Below are 18,374 nucleotides of genomic sequence, written 5' to 3' on the forward strand. Positions count from 1 at the left end.
GAACTTCCGGTTTTGATATCTCCTGATCTGCACATGCTAGGGTCACGAATTTTGGGTGGTAGAAAGCTCTTGGGCTAGGAAAGAAGTGACGTTTGGGCCCCCTAGCCGTTTGTTCTGGAACTGCAGGAGCATTTGTTGAAAAAAAATTGAAGGACGGTAACTCAAGAACCGGTTGACGTATTGTCGTGATTTTTGGTATGTAGGTAGCTGAAGGAATGCCTGACATAATCAGATGGCAATTATGCAAATCGGGAGCTAATTTGCATAATTAATGAGGAAATTCTATAAATCTGCTTTGTTCGATAATAGAACTATGAAGCACTTGTGACATCTACTTGAGAACGAGGAAAACATCTGAAGATATAGATTATGTAAATGAGGACCTAATTTGCATAATTAATGGCAAATTCTTATAATTCCATAGTTGTAACTGCTGCACCCCAAATTTCATTGCCACATTTGGAAGTTAAGTGAAAGTGAACATCAATAAACATAATTTATTCAAATCATCACCTCATTTGCATAATTTATGAGGAAGTGCTATGATAAGGCTGTCATTGGATGGAGAATATGATCAACTGATATAATCCATGCAAATGAGGCTCTTATTTACAAAATCAATGATTAAAATTGTATAATTCGTCACCCGCAAGGGTTAACATCATTTGGCGAAGGTATGAGATTGTGAAACTCTTGTTTTGTGTCTTATTTTCAGAAGCCTTACCACAACACCCACAATTTCCAGGTGCTGTTATTCAAAGGCCTGCCATGGCAAATTCAGATAAAGCCCTTCAGAAGCATTATTAGGAAAAGAGCCAGGAAAACAAATGGTACTTTTCCTGTCTGCATTACTTGTCACATCTTAATGTTGCAGCTGTTTCCGTTCTAAGGTGTTTGATTCTAAGTCCATCACTCTCACACAATCTTACACATGTCTGCCATGTCTAGTATCTGCATACATATCAAATCCACATTCAAGGCAGATCACATTATCAAAAGTAACTATAGGAACATTAAGGTTCCACATATAAGTCATGCAAATGAGGATATTATTTGCATAAACTATGAGAAAAATTTATTATTCATCAGTTGTAAAGGTCAACATTATTTGGCAAAGGTACAGTATGAGGTCTTGAAACTGTAACTTCCTACAATTTCTCTTTTACACAACTTATAGGATATTGTCATAAATAACTAAAAAAAATCCTGTTACCATTTGAACCTTGTCTGGGGAAGAACACTGTACGATATGCCAGACACAAAAAGAAGCATGTATCTGTCTGAAACAGCAAGTTCCCCATCACTCATTCTTTGTGATGAACATGGTGACCAGTGATTGGGCTGCCTCATGACATCATAACTGAGTCTAACCAGTACTTGTTATTCCAAAGAAAGGTCTCGGTGCTCAGCAGGCTGTGTCAGGAATGTCCACACCGCCACCACAGGTCAAAGGAAGGTTAAGTTCAAGTAGGTGTCAATCCCAGAGGAAAACTACATCTGTGGCATTATGTAGGGAGAAGACAGACACCGCTACAGTTCCTAGTTACAAAACACTCTATAATGTTTTAGCAGAATGGTAATGGCATTTCTGATACGCCTCCCTTGAAAACATAGACTGCAAGTTTCTTAATCATCTGGCAACCTTTCTTCACTAACTATACTTCAAATACCACCTGTTTAAACCTCATTTGAATGCAGAATCATAAATGCATTGCACATTCGTGTTATACATACTCAATACATGATTTTTCGACAAACTTCATGGAAGTTTTCAATTCTACTAATTGTATGCCCTTTCAGTACAATAAAGGAAATGACATGATCTAACAGGTGATGAAATGGCCCCTGATTTAGGTGGTTGTGTATATGATGGACCAGCACATCACATGATGGCCTGGAGGTATTAGTACTCAGTCTGGGCTGCTTCTGATTTGGGTCTCAGTCCTGAACATTCTTTCAATCTACTGTAAATCATTTTATTTCTGTACGTTTGATTTTACATCAAATCTAAAATAATACCTTGAGTTTTGTTATTTGCATTCACACATATCCAACAGTCAACATTACAAAAACATCAACTCAGTTAAATGCGAACTTCAACTTTGCTAACAATGCAAAATTCACGTCATAAAGATTTATGATCAGTTGGAAACCATTGTTCGACGTGTAGGCCATGGTGTATACATTATAGGGCTGCATCTTTCTGGTGATCTACCAGACCTAGACCCCCACAACAGCTGACCCATGTCTTGTCACAGGCCAGTCTTACAGTTGGAACTCAAGGTATTATCCCACCACCACCTCCAGATTTTCGGGATATCCCGCCCAAAAATAACAACCCATTTAGAGCCCAGCTCTAAACACTATCTCCGTTGGAGAATGCAGGGATTGTTTTACAGGCAGTGATTGACTGGATCGTCCTGATGCCTTTGATGCCTGGTCAGGCAGTCTTTCCTGATTGGTGAATCTTGCAGCAAGCTCAGGAATGGACAGAGAAGGAGGGGAGGGAGGGGGTTAATTTTCCATTTCACATCATAACTTTTGTGATTACTATTTCAGCAAACTTTTCTGCAAAAGTCATTATCATATCATTTTTCTCCCCATGCAGATTTCTACCTAGCATTTCTATGTCTCACAATGCGCACACACATAGAATCCTTCCATGTCCGTCTATACCAAAATTTCACAGTGACCTAAGGGCTTTCCCACACTTGGGTTTCAACTCCGGACATCCTTGATTAAGACTGTTAATCAATCCAAGTCACCTTTTTGTCCAGTTTGCACTTTTAAGACCTGATGAGGAATCTACAGGTATTGCCATTGGATTATTCAAAATAAGAAATGATAAAATTCACCTAGCTATATCGAACATGGAAGATGATGGTTCTTTCCATCATTTTTCTTCCTTCTTTCAACCAGTCATTTGCTTTGACATTCCAATCATTTACCTCTGTAGTCAACAGTCCAGCTAACCAGTCTCTTGAGGGAAGCGTCATTTGTTATATCATCATCCATGTCCCTGGTGCCATCAAAACCTTTCATCTTGTAGCAGATGGTGATGATTTAATCTTCTGTTCATCTTAAGAAATTGTCAACCTTATGTCTTTATTACCACTTCCAACTTATCGTCAGTGTTTTTTTTTTTTATTTGCTAAATTGTAAGGATAGAGGAAAACTATTATATATTCTTTCTTCCTTTCTTTGTATATTATACCTGAAATTGGCCTCCAAACAATCTGCACAAATATATAGGACCAAGGTATGATTCAGACAAGAACTAAGTAGTTTGTCTGTAAACTACTATATGTACTACTGTTGTGTAACACTCAAAAACAACAACATTAGTGTGCATCTCCAGCCAGGGTCAGCCTTTGGAGGAGGGTCCTGACTGTTTGTCTAGCCACTCTGGACGTCTGCCATTCAGTTGGAGACTGAACTTGACCTATGGCGACCTCAATTTGGAAGGATCCAGAAGACACAGATATGCCATGTGTTCTGCGCTAGGGTTACTATGTACATGTACTAAAAGCCACAATACTAGCCTGGATGCCAGACTATTCACCGGGACAATATACAGAACAGTATTTTAATGACCTATACAGTACTTATTTGTTTATCTGTTTTCTGAGATTTTAAAGTTATTTATGATGAATATGATGAATATTGTAAATAAATGTCCTGTGTAAATTAGCTATAAATCAGACTTTTGATTGTCTGCCACTGCTAGTAATAAAGTTCTTTTCACTAGTTCAACAGACAATCCTTATTTCTATTCCCATGGACTGCAGGGCTGCTGGCATTCATTATGGATCTGTGAACCTGACCTTGAGGACCCTGAACTAGCAGCATCCTGTAGGGAAGCCAAGCGTATCCAAACATGACACACGGAACACTCCGATGAGTGATCTGGCCGACAAGTGGGAGTAGAAACAAACCATGGTGGCTCCAGTTGGCACTCTCTACTACATATCAGTCCCTTTGTATGTATACAATCCTTATCAGAATCAGCTGTCCACATTTTTTTCAGAGCAAAGCTGAAAACTTAGTCTGAATTCCACGATTTTGTGTAGGACCTTGGCCTGAGCAGAGAGGTAAGGTCTAAACTAGGTTTTGAGGCCAGATGAGCAGTGTTGGCTAATGTTCCAATTGCCCCCCTCTAATTTGAGGTCAAGTTCACCCACAAATAAAGAGCCAAAACAAACATTTTTGCTGTACAGGCAGTTCTTCAAAATATTTATCAACCACAAATAGTTCGTATGTGAGGAAAACTAAGATCAGTTAGGGATAGATGTCTTTATATAATTGTAAAACTTAAATTAGACAACCTCAGCTGGTGACAAATTGAACTTCTCCTTTCTAGTATAAAGTTGTTTTGTCCTTTCACCACAAATGCTCAAGTTCCAAACATTTAAAACATGTGGTATGGAACAAACTGGAAAACTGATTCCACAAACTGACTCCGAAAACATTTGTTGTAATCCCCGTGCTCTAATTTTTCAGTCATGACTAATCCATTAACACTCTCAGCAAGCAATTGTGTCAGGACATATTTCTTGACATAACCCAAGTACTTTTCCAGTCCCAACAACCTGTTTCTGTCACATTTTATCAATGCACAAATTAAACACCATTTAACAACTTTTAATGGGAGAATAGCATGATCATGATGAGATTTCCGGAAAGTATAATAAACACCAGATTAGATTTGTAGAAGTCACAAAATCCCAGCAGGATTTCTGACAAAAACAGCACCAAAACATAACTTCCTGAATAGACCTGAGATACAAACATTCCTAATCTGTTTGTCATAACCCAGTTTGATACTCATAACAAAAAAAAATGGCTAAATTAGAAGAGAAACATGAGACCAATGCTTAAACCTCTACTTCAGAAGCAATTAAGTGGGAATTAAGACTGTATTAACAAAAGAATGTAATCATAAGTACTTCAGCAGGGCAATTTGAAAGCCCATTATCAGATAATTACACCATGTTCTTTCCCCATCATCTTAGTTCCAAGATGCAGTAACGAACTTAATAGTCAGAGTAATCATCCAACTAATCTTGTTCAATTACTTTTCAGTTCTTAATTTCACATCTTCAGATCAATGTCACTGATTGTTATCATTATCCCTATATTTTATGGCAAAATGAAAATATATATAAATGGTGCACACGTACAAAGTCAGACATTACAAAGATGGGATAAAGAGTAGGCACAGTTTGTAACACATCTCATGAAGTTCAAGGAGCCTGGATTCCAAGTACTTTATAATCATATACATTTTTCGTATCTACTTTGTATAGCTAAGCTGTATGATCACCCAGGGTCAAAGGCACTATAGCATCCTGAATGGGTCCACATGTGTGTTGCAGACCACCTTGTGAGTTGGGAAGAAACTCTATCTCCCTCGGTAATGACTGTGGTTTTGACTACAGCCAGAGAATAAACCGTCCCAGACAGAACACCACCTACACAAGCTGACAACCAGGAATGGCTTAGTTTCAGGTCTGCCATGTCTGCAAGAAAAACTCACAGATACGGATCAACATCCTTCCTCCTTTATCACTGGAAGAATGAGACATGTAGGCCTTATCACTCCACCAAGCCAGAGAACCTTTCCTGGACCACCATGGGTAAAGACAGGGGTGACGAGCAGCATATGCCCCCACTTCAAATGGAGACACTGCAGACAAGATGAGCTACAGGTTTTCCAGCAGAAGACTTGAAATGAAAAGGTGTTTTGAAACCATAGGCTGTTTGAAAGTAATAGTCTGGGCATTTGGCATGTTTATTCACAGCAGTTACGTTATACACACAAATTCATGAATCATCAGACTAACTGCTCAGCTTATTACATAATGAAAGTTTATTCAAGGTATTAAGAATTATGCTTTTGACCTTTGTTGTAACTATTTTGCAGTTAGACAAATAGCTTAATGCATTTAAAAATATACAAATCAACCAATCAGCTGAGTTGACTCGTCTAGCAAGGACTATAAGATGCAAAGCAGTGTATAATACAATGCCAGAAAAAAGTTGCTATAGTTTTGCATTTCCTCTATATACAGCACAAACACTTTTGTCCACCACATCATCATCATCAGGTTGGGGTTTCCACACACCCTCAGTGACCCACTAGCAAAGCCAAGCACTTCCCTTTGAGTTTGACACTTGACATGTGAAGGAGGAAGCATTGTTGGCATGTGTCAGTTGTGTAATATGAACAGACATTAATTTGGCCAGAGCCTCTGCCTACTTGACAATAAAATCCCCCCAACAAGATATCCAGACAGATCCAGGCACAAATGGATCCCAGAAGTCCGACAGTGGCACCAGGCCTGTCTGCGTGACCTTTTGCCTTTGTTCACGACCTTCAAGCTGCAGGACCCAAGTATAGAGTCGGCTCATGCCGAGATGTAAGAAGTGCTTTGCTCACGAAATCTGGTCCAGAAATGAGGACAAACACTTTCCAGCCTGAGAGTGGGACCCACTCATGGTCACATGAGACCCACCACGTGGATGAAAGTGCAGTAATCTTCAGTATGGGGCAACCAGAAATGCTTTGTTCCAACTCAACGTAAACAAACAATCATTATAAGCTGTCAGCAGCCAGTCATCACTTGTCATCCTGCTATTATATGCTAATGAAGCTTGCTCAAAGGCTGTCTAGTTGCGTCACTGATGGATTCGTACAAAGGGAAGCAGGGTTTGTTTGAACTTTACAGACAATATGATGATAATGAGCTTGCATCCATATTCAGTCATGGTATTTTTCTTTTATCTGAGATGTATTGCTGTTTTGTTAGGAATAGATGTGTACACTTCATGGCCTTCATAGAAAATATCATTAAGAACTAGAAAGAAGCACTTTCAAAGTGCAGGTCTGATAGTGGAAGAAAGGAACAACTCTGTTGATGTTTATTATTTACTCAGAGACACTTCTATCATTACGGTAGGAAAATACAGCTGTACCACTGTGAAGGCTCTAATCCTCAATAATCATTATTGGCTTCAATTCTGACAAGTTGTTTATTTCTCTAAATGACATCATCTTCCTCTGGAACTGACAGCTCTTTCCCATGAGGCCACACTGATAGGATGTTGTGTCTGACATCACTTCCTGTAAAACTGTCCAGCTGTAGACTATTAGTAGTAGATACTGGTCCTTTTTCCAACACAAAATTGACAGCTGAGAAAAAGTATTGTCATGTATAACCTGCTTAACACTACAAAATAATAATCATTAACTTACAGTTACCATTAGTCTTATTAATAACAGTGTGCACAACAACTATAACCTAGGTCTGGCTTAAATCTCAAGTGACAAGAAAGTGCAGTGACTGGAAATACTCTTAGGTTTGAACTAATACACTAATCATTGGGTCATGATGGTCTGTCCCTGACATAACAAGCTTAGGGATTACTCTAGAGGCATCAGTTCTGACCCAGCAATTTTCCACTCAATAAGCAGCTTCAAAGAAATCAGACAAGGCTTCCTTCTCACCAGACTGAAAACATGTCAAGAAAACTGCCCGGAGGAATGGGAAAGGCACACTTAAGGCTCTTTGGAACAGCTTGGAAAAGGGCAAAAACATCCCCATTTTCCTTTCCATAATGTGTGATCATCTCTATCAAGGACAGCACACTTACTCAAGACAGTAGCTGACAAGAAAAGCACCATGAAATTTTAACAGCAAACATTGCTGTAGCTGCTGACTGAAACCATTCACTCTGAACAATGGTGGCACACAGAGAGCCATTCTGTCTGGGCAAACAGCTGGGTTACTTTAGATACTGTAGGCTCCCTCATTCCTCTATTCCCTGACCCTCTGACATTATCCTTTTCTACTTCAATGTGCATATTTGCTGCCCTTTTCTTGGTCTAAATGGAAACAGACACAAGACCACCGAGTGCATTGTGCAATTAAAGACTTTTCAAGGAATTCTCTCAATCCTTGGAATGGACAGCAAATATAACATTACGACCCAACAGACTCCCCAGTCTTTTAAGAACAGTCCATGTGGGAAAGATGCCTTTGATGAAAACAATAGCCATTTAAATCCAAAGGCATGCAATTTGTCATTTTAAATCAGTTAAAATCTCTGCATGAAAATGGTGTTTCTAATTGTATGTCAATGATTATAACATGTCCGATAGTCATAAAAAAAGATATAGCAATCGACCTCAGACTGAGGGACTACTGGAAAAAGCATGACAATTTTTTGTTAGCTAGCAGTGCAAAGCGACTTTGCCACGGCTTGCATATTGAGCCAAACACACCAGGTTATTACCCCTACTCGTCTCAACTTGGAGTGTGTTGGGTTCTACTTCTCCGTGACAAAGCTTGCCTCCCCTTCCCAGCACAACAGGAGGTTCAACAAACAGCTGGAGAGGAGACATTGAAGCTGACAGACGGGCAACATCTGAACAAGGCCCAACAGTAACCTCTAAACATGGCCGTCTGTTACAATTGCATATTGTTACATATGGTATACAGGCAGCCAAAAGCGGGGTGCAGTCAGGTTCATTTGCCAAACCGCAGCCATTCGTCAATCAAAAAGTCCGTCCTTCAAAGCATGATGTCAAGAAAAAATGCAAACAGTTGGCAGAATTTGAGACTTAGGAGTCTTTCCTCTCTTAATTCTCAGAAGTGGAAAAGTCAAGGGATGAATGAGGAAATTGAAGAGATAAGGCAAAAGCTCTTGTTCCTGTTTGTAAACAACACTTCAGCAAGCTAGGGGGACTGGACAACATATGGTGAGATTAGTCTTGTCATGCCGTATGTACATAGCCTCTACCAGGCTTCAGAGGTGGCTGAAAAGGGTAGAAACTGCCATATAGACAGATAATAACATGCTAGAGTAGTTGGTCCTAGTGGCAAACTGTACTCCCTAAGCGGACCAACTCTCCTGGCATGGTATCTGTATTTGGCCAATGTCTACTCTTTCCAGTTGCCTCTGAAGCCTTGTAGAGGCTACTTTGGACAGACTAATATTTCGATACAAGCCCTGTACAAAACATTACCGTATCATGCAGAATATCATGAATATGTGAATAGGTTTTTTCAAGCAGTTAGTCTATCGACAGGAGCATAGTGAAAAGTAAATTTGCATAGAGAGTATGTCTGACTGTTGGTTTGTCTACAACCCTTCTTCTTCCTTACTAGTACGAAGCGGTTCTGAGCTGTTATACAACCTTGGAGCAGTCAATTATGTCAGGATGTACGGGATTTCTCAAGGTCATAACAATGTCGGATAACCAATGATAACATTCCTAGAGCCTTACTGTAAACATGTCACCAAACTATCAGAAAAATGATCCACGGGAGCCATTTTGCTAGAGTTTAACTTGATAAGCAGATGTCAATCATTCTTGATTCGTCTTCAAATCCCAATGTTTAATAAGCAGACTTTGACACTAATTTCTCTTCATCCCTGGTTTTGACCCTGTTATGTCTTTGCTGTTGAAATCCTGATCAGATAGATCCCAGGGTTATGTAAACAAATCGCTGAGGCCCTGGACTTCATACCCTTATGATAAACCCTCCCAATGTTTGTGTTGCCTGTTAATCTGTCAACAGCTGAGTTTTCCCACCCATCACAAGGGCATCCTTATTCTACAGAGCCATTTCTTAAGTTCTGTTTCTCCTAGGACGAAATCTTTTCCTTCATACATTAATTGTTGTCAAGATGACAACGGGAAATAAATGTGTTACATTTACGTTGTGAGTGATATTACTCCTCTCTTTTCTTGAACAGAGCAAGGACATTATACAGAAGTAAAATGTCCTTGAACATAACAACTGTTTTCTTGTGATACCAAGGAGCCTTCCTCGCACGATAGCATAATTCAGGGATACCATTATCATTGCAGGCAAAACTTCATAACTCAAAGAGTAATTTCCTCAACAGTTTCTTGTATTATACATTCAGTCACTCATAGTAGTATACAGTACATAGGCTTTACTATAAACAAGTTTACATAATTGTCTGGGTCTGTCAATATATAACGTTGGGGTCTGTTTTAAATGGATTGACCAACAGATGATATTAAGTAAATTGTTTGGAAAACACGCAAATGAAGTGCAAATCAAATGTGATAAGAAGACCAACAAAAACAGAAACTTGATCTTTTCAGAGTTTTCTTCTTCAAAATCCTTCATATCACTCGGTGCTGGTCTGTTGTTGACATTAATATATCGAGAGACACTACCCCATGCATGGAACAAAAAAGATGAAAACAAAACTGATTTTGCTTTTCCAGAAACTCTCTTCGTGACTTATACAATTTTATTTCAGTTTCTATTTATTATACAAAGGCAACCAAGATTTTGAAGATTTTGCAACATATTTTTCATACTAGGAAAAGAGAAAAAATATGTTCTCTCAGCACGAAAAGATGAAAATGTTTTCTCTTCAACAGAGAAGCCAGACGCGAAATTAAAACATTGTTGTGAATATGGAACAGGGTGGCGCGATGGTGGGCCTGGCCCTGAGCATATCTGTTTCGCTGCTTTCTGACCCTCTGAAGTAGTTTTATGTGTTTGACGTAGTACGGGTGTAAACGTATCCCTCACACACGAGCTTCTTTTTCACACTTCCTCGTGATACCCGCAATGTAATACAGGTATCAAGTTCAAGGAAAAAACGAGTAAAATACTCGAAATAGACTCGCGAAAGTGAGAGTGATTGAGCAACAAGTGAAATTGATGGCAAGCGTAAAGTGTTTAGAACCGCGCCCAAATCGGTGCGAAATCCCGCCCATCTAAACTTTCACACCCTCCCGAGAACAGGACGATTTGTTTCGAAAAATAATGCTACAATACGTAAATAAGGAAGGAGACTTATAAGCCGATGAGAATCTTGGCGGGAGTCGCTTCGAAGAAAAAAAACCCAAGGCCTCCTGCCAGGACAGAAACCCAACACTTGTCCCTGCGCTACTCGCGACCGGTCACAAGATCCGCCCGGGCCGACACAGCCGTACCGGGAGACAACAACAAACATGTACGAACATCCCTGAGTAAATATCTCTCCTATAAACCACCAGACGCAACATTGTCACGACTTGTTCACGGTTCTCCCGGCCCGGCTGCTATATTTTTCAGACCCCGTTATCTGTGCTTCACACACGGGAAAGACAAGAACTGACCTGCAATGGGAGACGACCTCTTCAGAACACACCATCGCTGTTTCCACTGTGGACGAGAAAACACAGAAATTAGTTCAGTCCTCGGTGGGGAAGCACTTCAACAATCGACACGTGAAATCTGGCGGTTCACCGTACCTTTCTTCCATCTCTGTGCTTGAGGAAACCTTCGAGTATTGCAATGTCTGCCATGTTGAAACGGCATCCTGAAGTCGTGTTCTACTGGGTACGCATGCGTTGGCTCGGCAGCCCAAAAATAAAGTGCTCGCCAGCCAGCGCAAGCTTCTAAATTTGTATCAGGCGGGGCAGTAATTGAAAACAGGCCCCCTTTCCGGTACAAAATCTCCTACTGATAGGCGATTCTTTACTGAAGTGTTCAGAGAGACGCGGAATGATTTGGTGGTCGTGATTTTGGATTTTTTTCGGATTTGACAAGTTCGCAGGAATGTTTGGGGATAAGAAATGGTCTGAAGGAGTAGAAGTCGGGTGTCCCCCGGTAGGGGGCCTCATGACTCACGGGGATGTCATGTTTCTTGTGACAGGTCACCACATCCTGTCTATCCACAAGCCCCCACACCTAAAGCCACAAACGGTCAAGGACACTAGTAAACGTGAACTTGTTTTCTTCGTCTCTTCTTTCCCTCCAGAAAGTTTCGGTATTATGTTGTACGACTGACATATCTTTTGTTTGGCGCACCTTATTTTTTTTTTACAGCAAGAGCGTAAGAGGTATTCTACAAACCAAGCCAATGTAGTTGCCGTGAACATTGACTCGACAACAGTTCATTTCTAATCCTTCTGGGTCGCACACATATTTTATATTATATTATATTATATTATATTATATTATATTATATTATATTATATTATATTATATTATATTATATTATATTATATTATATTATATTATATTATATTATATTATATTATATTATATTATATTATATTATATTATATTATATTATATTATATTATATTATATTATATTATATTATATTACATTTGTAGCAAAGTTATCTAGTAACGGTCATGTAATCTACCTAACGCAGGAACTTCAAACACAACTATCTATATATATACTATGTAGGGTATTTCAATGCAAAAGGAATAAGTTTAGTTTTAGCTGTAATTATAACTATTTTCTAGGATATGAAAAATGAAAAAAGTGGGGACGTCAATATTTCCCATCATTATTACATGAATCGTGATTTTGAATAGACTTCTAAGACAATACGCGAATGTTATTGTGCGATATATCACATAAACGTCCTATCACCATAATGTCGTTGCACAGATCGAGAAGCGTTGTTTCAGGGTAGATGATTTGAGCCCCAGATGGTGGCCAACCCTATATAAACCAGATGTGTCCCTGTACGCCGTGCGCAGCTGACACGACCACACCTGGGGACTGTCATGACACAGGCTCCCCCGGGGTGGGGGTGGGGTGCTAAACTTTGAGAAATCTTCAAGCAGATATTGGGAGCAAATGTTTTCTATCTGTTCGCCCAGTCTTCCTCACGGAAAAACGAAGAGAAATCGCCACCCACCCCCACCCCCCAAATCTGCTTGAAGATAGCATAGCATCTTGGATGGGACTCGCGAAATCTCCAAGCAGATGGATGTAGGATGGAGTTTTAGTAAAAGACGTCAGGGCCACAATTTGTTCATAAATTTCTTTTCTGTCGGTCTATTTACTTGTTATGTGCTTGTGTTTATTGTCATATTGTCAACAATTTTCTCGCTCGATGTCTAAGATTCCTAATGCAAGTATTCCCCCTTTTACCCCTCTTGCAGCATTTTACCTGGCCCAGCCATACTTTCTATGAATAATACAGCAGTTTTAGAACATGTTCGTCCGGTTTCTTCCCGTCTGTCGGAAGAGCAGTGAAATAATATATCCAAAGAAGGACTTTTAATTACGCGATTAATTGACAAACGAGCGGACAGTCACAACAGTGTGCTTCATTTAGGATTGAATTACCGGGTGGAAATTAGTTCCAGCGATCTGTTAGTCAAGCTACTGTGACTCTGGCTGACTCAGTGCTTTAGTAACGTTACATATAACTACCAGCGCATCCTTCGTTCTTCATTCTCTTATTGAACAGTTATCAGGTCAAAAAGTAAGGCAGATCCAATGCTTCAAAGAGATAAATTATCATAAAACCAGTAAACTAGTATTGGACTCCAACAGTTCCTACCTGGCCGAAGACTTGACTCTAGTGACACAACTCTGTAGTACTAGTATCCCGGTAGTAACCTCGGACCCATCCGACAGACCTGTCCACAACCCACGCTCTTCAAATCCACTGTCCTTTGAGATACCGTCGCCTGACTTCATACACGACCAGTTTTCATAGCTCTCCAGGCTTTAGTGATTGAAACATGAAAGCCTGGGCGAAATCGGCTCATTTGTAATGTGCGTCTCCCGTAAAAGAACTAATTTGGTGCAGTTTTGAAGATGGAAACTTGCCCTGTCAGGGGTTCTTACACAGGGCGCCGCGGGACCGGAAAGGCTCGGTTGGGGACCATTGATGTTGGTGATGTAGACATTAGAATTAAATCAGAGTCATGCAAACATGTGTTTGTATTTGTTGGCGTTCATGAAAATGAGAGACAGCGAGCTAGGAAACATGTGATGTGCCTGGTGGGAGACGGACAGGTGGTTGTTGATCGTGTTGATGGACTTTTACTAACTTTCTTCCGTGTGTTTTAATTTTACTCTAACGCGACTCTTTGTGGGATAATCCGGCACTGACAAAGAACACAACAAAAATCAATCCTACTAAATTTCTTCAAGAAAGACTACTTATTTCGTTCTACACTCGCTAATTTTTGCCTTTATATGGTATAAAGTCAATATACATATGAGGGATAAATGTCTACTTTTAAGTCGTGAGATTGTTTTCTTTTCATATTTTCGGCAATCAAAATGTTAGCAACTTGCGATTACGGTTCATCACAGTAATATGTGACCCACATGATGTAACAAAAAAGTACGCTTTCAACGTTGCTGTGTTATCAGGAGCATCCAGCCTTGCTTGCATGGATCAAAAGCGGCCTTTATTTGTTGCTAGTGGTACTGCAACGGCATCCCGAACGTGGGTTGCACGGCTTGGACTCCGTGTGTTACGTTTGTTCAAAAGATGTGGTACAAAAGATATCTTGTCAGCATAACCTGGAATGAATTGAGATGATATTTGATATGTTGGTAAGCCTATTTTGCAATTTAATTAAAACTCTAGATTGTAATATTGATCGTATGCTCACAACCATATAAATGCCACACTTTTCTTCTTTTAATTGATAGACAAATCCCCCGTCAACAGCCTCTTGTTAAATATTAAGCCATTTGACCCGTCTTTAGTTTACCTGGACTGTTTGTGTACAGAGTTCCAAAGTTCGAAGCGTGCGCTTCAGATCTTGTTCTGTGAATGAGTGGCAAAACTTAGAATTCTGTATCAATACCCGAAGAGAGACGGTTGAAAATTTGGGTTAAAACTGTTGTTTTAACTGATAAAACCTCGGTGAAAGATTGTAGAATTTCCAATATCCAGGAGGAGGAGTACTTACCTGAACTATGTGGCACCGTTCCTACCACGTGCACCTGTGTTGCTTGTGCACGCTTGTCCTGGCCTTCTTCAGCTGTAGTTGTAATGGCAGGATCTCCTGTCTGGACGGTACAGGAGCTCCAGTCGACTGGTAAGTTAGTAGTGAGCCTGGTGTCCAAAATTACATGTATTAAGCTGCCGAGCCTCATTCGTCATCTTCGCAAACAGGACGATAGAGGCTCGGCAGCTAAACTAGGTTTGAACATCAGGCTAACGTTACATTGTAAGTCTCCATCTCAAAAGCTACAGTTGTGCACCATGTAAGTTGTATATAACATGCATTCTGACTGGTCAAAGGTCCTAGAAAGACGTCTGAGAAAGTGTGTTCATTTAAACTACACAATTTGACATTAAAGTATTTTGATGTCTACATCATATTTTACAAAGTTATGGTCAACATTATGACTGAAATCAGCCAATCAAAATACAAATCAGACTTTTAGTTACTTTATATTTTTCATTTTCAATGATATTGCTTGAATTCAGTTCACAATTTGCTTTTGTATCCTTGTTTGCAATCAAATCCCTACAAGAGTCCCAAGCTATCTCCATCTCAATGAATTGAGACTGAAAGGAGTTTCTTAAATTATCTAATTTATTTTTCCGTGTGCAAGGTTCATAATCTACAAGCTGCCAGCTCTGCCCGACCACTCGGACCCCCATGTACAGAAAGGGCGGGGACACCTGTACATGGACGCCCGGGTGGGGGAGTGGGTGTTACCTGGGACAGAGGTGGGCAGCAGGACAGGTGCGCTGGGACACACCCTGCAGCAGATGTATGACAATGTTAACAAGATGAGGCAGGTAAGGAGTGTGGTAGTACTGATGAATTTTTACTGTACTTTGAGTACTGAGAACATTTTGGATGCGGCGAAATATTCTCTCAACGGAGAAACTCTGTTGGCATGCTTATCTCTCCATTTGGCCGATTTCTACTCTTTCCAGCCGCCTCCCCAAGCCTGGTAGAGGCTAATGGCATCAATCCTCTGTACGTTAGAGAATCCAACACACATTGAGAAAATAACTTTACTATCAAATGTACTGCATTGTTTACGCTGACATTCTGTAACAGTTTTGGGGGCCATACTTTAGTATACAGTAATCATTATGCACACACAAGTCACTATTATGTTCAGTTGTTGAAACAAAAGTGTTTTATGTTTGTACATCAGTTTTGTCTTGTTTACAGGAACAGGCTGCCTACTTTGCATACAATGACCAGTGGCCTGACGGACAGTTGTATAAAAACAAAGGGCATGCAAAAGGTAGGGCAGGTAGCTGCAAGGTACAATGTAGTAGCATAAAATAGTGAATAGTAATAGTGAATAGTAAAGCAAAAAAAGGAAGTATGATAATGATCATAAGATATTTTTTCTCTGCATTTTAATCACAGAAACAGAAAAGCAAAGGAACAACTCAACAGGCAGCCATTTGTAGCCTGGGTACCATCCGGATTTTCGTTACGCAACGCTCGAAAAAAGCGTTGCGTAGCGAAAATCCGGATGGTACCCAGGCTAGCCATTTGGCCATTAGTCAAATTAACTCAAGAGTGAATCAGCATTTGTATGCTGAAACAGCCACAAGAATACAAGTCACAAGAAAATGGACAATGCGCTTAATTTTCTGCTAGGTTCTATCTTGTTTGACAAGGACGGAGGGTTCTGGTTGGTGCACAGTCTGCCCAGGTTCCCAAACTGGCTGGAGGAGTCATACACCTGGCCTGTGGGAGACTTCTCCACCAAGTATGCACACATCTTCATGTGTGTCACGTTTGAACACATCGCCTTCAGAATGATCGGTGAGTTACATTTTGCACCAGAAACATACATGTACACAGCTGGGATTTTATCAATGACATTGTCACTTAAGTAACTTGGGTAGGTCTGTAGTGTACATGTGTCTAAAAGGCCCGCATAAAATGGCACCATCTGACTTGCTTGTCATAGGCTGTAACAGTTGCTTTAACCTTCAGCCTGCTAAGGTAGCCATTTGTCACAAGATTTGTATTGGTTATTGGATTAGGCAGCAGGGAGGAGGTTAAAAGGAATAAGGCTATAACTTCCTGAGCCATGTGTGCCAATATGCTGTTATGTTAACAGTTAATAACTTTTACTTGATGTGGGCACTAACGTTAGAGCTTAATTGTTTGGACAGAAGGCTAGCATATTCTATGTGAAATACTTTCTTCTTCTTGTGGTTTTGCAGGAAAGCTTCTCATGTACATGGAGCCTGCCATCTACGACGCGAGCCTCCCAGCATCCCTACAGGAGGATAACCCTTACTTCTCCCCTGCCATGGATGGGGTGGGGCCTGCTGTGCCACCGTGGAACAAGAAGGCGCCTCTGGTGTCCAGAGGAGGGGTGGATGTCCTCAGTTTCACCAAGTCTGGCAACTACACAGAAGGTGTGGTAACAGAACTGTGCTTGACTTGACTTTATTAGGATCCACAATAAATCACATTATATGCTTTGTGATCAGTTTGTGAAGAAGAGTAGGAGGCCATGATTCTATAAAGGTAAATGTAGTCCCGTAGCCTTTTGAGGCCATAAGGGCAGTGGGTTGATAATCCACGGTGTTTAAGGTGGAGCCCATCTCTCTCCTTCCACCACCTTTTACCTCTCCAACCAAAGTTAGGTACCATTTTACACCTGGGTGGAGTGAGGAAAGTCATGTAAAGCTCAAGGCAACATCCAGCTAGAAATGCAAGAATAGCCAGTCGGCCATTTTATGCCAGCCACTACAGGATACTATAGTTGGCAACAAATACATTTCTGTATATTTCAGACATGTACAAGTCATTTGTGGGAAAACATTTGGACTCTGACCTGATAGTACAGTCCTGGAGGACAGCAAAGGACAGCATACCCAACAGCTGCTGGAAACCTAAGGTAGGTTTTATTTTGATGTTGGTTGAGGAAAGGGGATCAGAGTGGGTGTATACGGTCTTAGCAATGGTGACAACAGGAGAGAACTAGATGTTACAACTATGGGAACAAATTAGTTTCAGTTTCAGTTTATTTAAGAAATCGACTTGCATGTTACAAAAAGTCACATGAAATACGTCGGATTTTTACAATCACTGCAAGTATCCTTGACTAACCATTAAGATAAAATGACAGTGATATATATGAAGATTTAAAATCTAGACATAAAACATCAATTGACATTTACAATCGTAACAATGATAGATTCATATTTACAGATTTGCATATAAAATCCTATACCACTACGTAGAATGCTGAGACAATAACTTCAATGCACGTGGTATAAACGATTGTGCATGTCGTTTCGTTCTACTGAAAGAGGAAAGTGGCTGTTTACTTCGTCTTAAGTTATAAGTGCTTTGAGGCGGAACACATACAAAGTCATGCAGAGGGTTGTCTGTGTCATTTACGATATGTCGGATAGTGCTCAAAGTGGCAAGGTCTTACTCTCCAAGCAGAGGTTGTGGGGAAAGATCGTTACCTTTTTATATATGGCGTTTTTTTTTTTGTCCTGATCCCCACCAACGGTCCCCGTCGGTGGCCGCGGAGCTTCTCTGGCTAATGGATACTGCCTGGCCAATTTGATACTGTCTTTTTGCCACCGAGAGGGATCTGCTTGGAGATTAGCAAGGT

The 18,374-nt window shown here is 40.3% G+C and overlaps 2 protein-coding genes across 3 annotated transcripts in view; one reads left to right on the forward strand and one right to left on the reverse strand.

Moving 5' to 3' along the window:
- The window catches only part of LOC109485483, a 34,963-nt gene extending 23,394 nt beyond the window's left edge, over positions 1-11,569 (reverse strand). Inside the window, exons 1-2 of one of the 2 annotated variants that reach the window (XM_019789151.1) lie at positions 11,288-11,569; positions 11,153-11,198 (exon numbers count right to left, since the gene is read on the reverse strand). In XM_019789151.1, coding sequence (XP_019644710.1) covers positions 11,153-11,198; positions 11,288-11,341 — 100 coding nt within the window. In that variant the 5' untranslated portion in view covers positions 11,342-11,569. The remainder of the gene's footprint in view (positions 1-11,152; positions 11,199-11,287) is intronic. The other variant, XM_019789152.1, reaches the window with a different exon arrangement.
- Positions 11,570-14,507: 2,938 nt separating this feature from the next.
- Positions 14,508-18,374, forward strand: part of LOC109485504 (plancitoxin-1-like) — a 6,219-nt gene continuing 2,352 nt past the window's right edge. The window contains exons 1-6 of the mRNA XM_019789190.1: positions 14,508-14,848; positions 15,372-15,561; positions 15,947-16,022; positions 16,388-16,555; positions 16,963-17,160; positions 17,542-17,645. Coding sequence (XP_019644749.1) covers positions 14,727-14,848; positions 15,372-15,561; positions 15,947-16,022; positions 16,388-16,555; positions 16,963-17,160; positions 17,542-17,645 — 858 coding nt within the window. The 5' untranslated portion in view covers positions 14,508-14,726. The remainder of the gene's footprint in view (positions 14,849-15,371; positions 15,562-15,946; positions 16,023-16,387; positions 16,556-16,962; positions 17,161-17,541; positions 17,646-18,374) is intronic.

The sequence above is a fragment of the Branchiostoma belcheri genome, unplaced genomic scaffold, assembly GCF_001625305.1.
Source record: "Branchiostoma belcheri isolate BF01 breed outbred unplaced genomic scaffold, Haploidv18h27 scaffold76, whole genome shotgun sequence".
Classification (NCBI taxonomy): domain Eukaryota; kingdom Metazoa; phylum Chordata; class Leptocardii; order Amphioxiformes; family Branchiostomatidae; genus Branchiostoma; species Branchiostoma belcheri.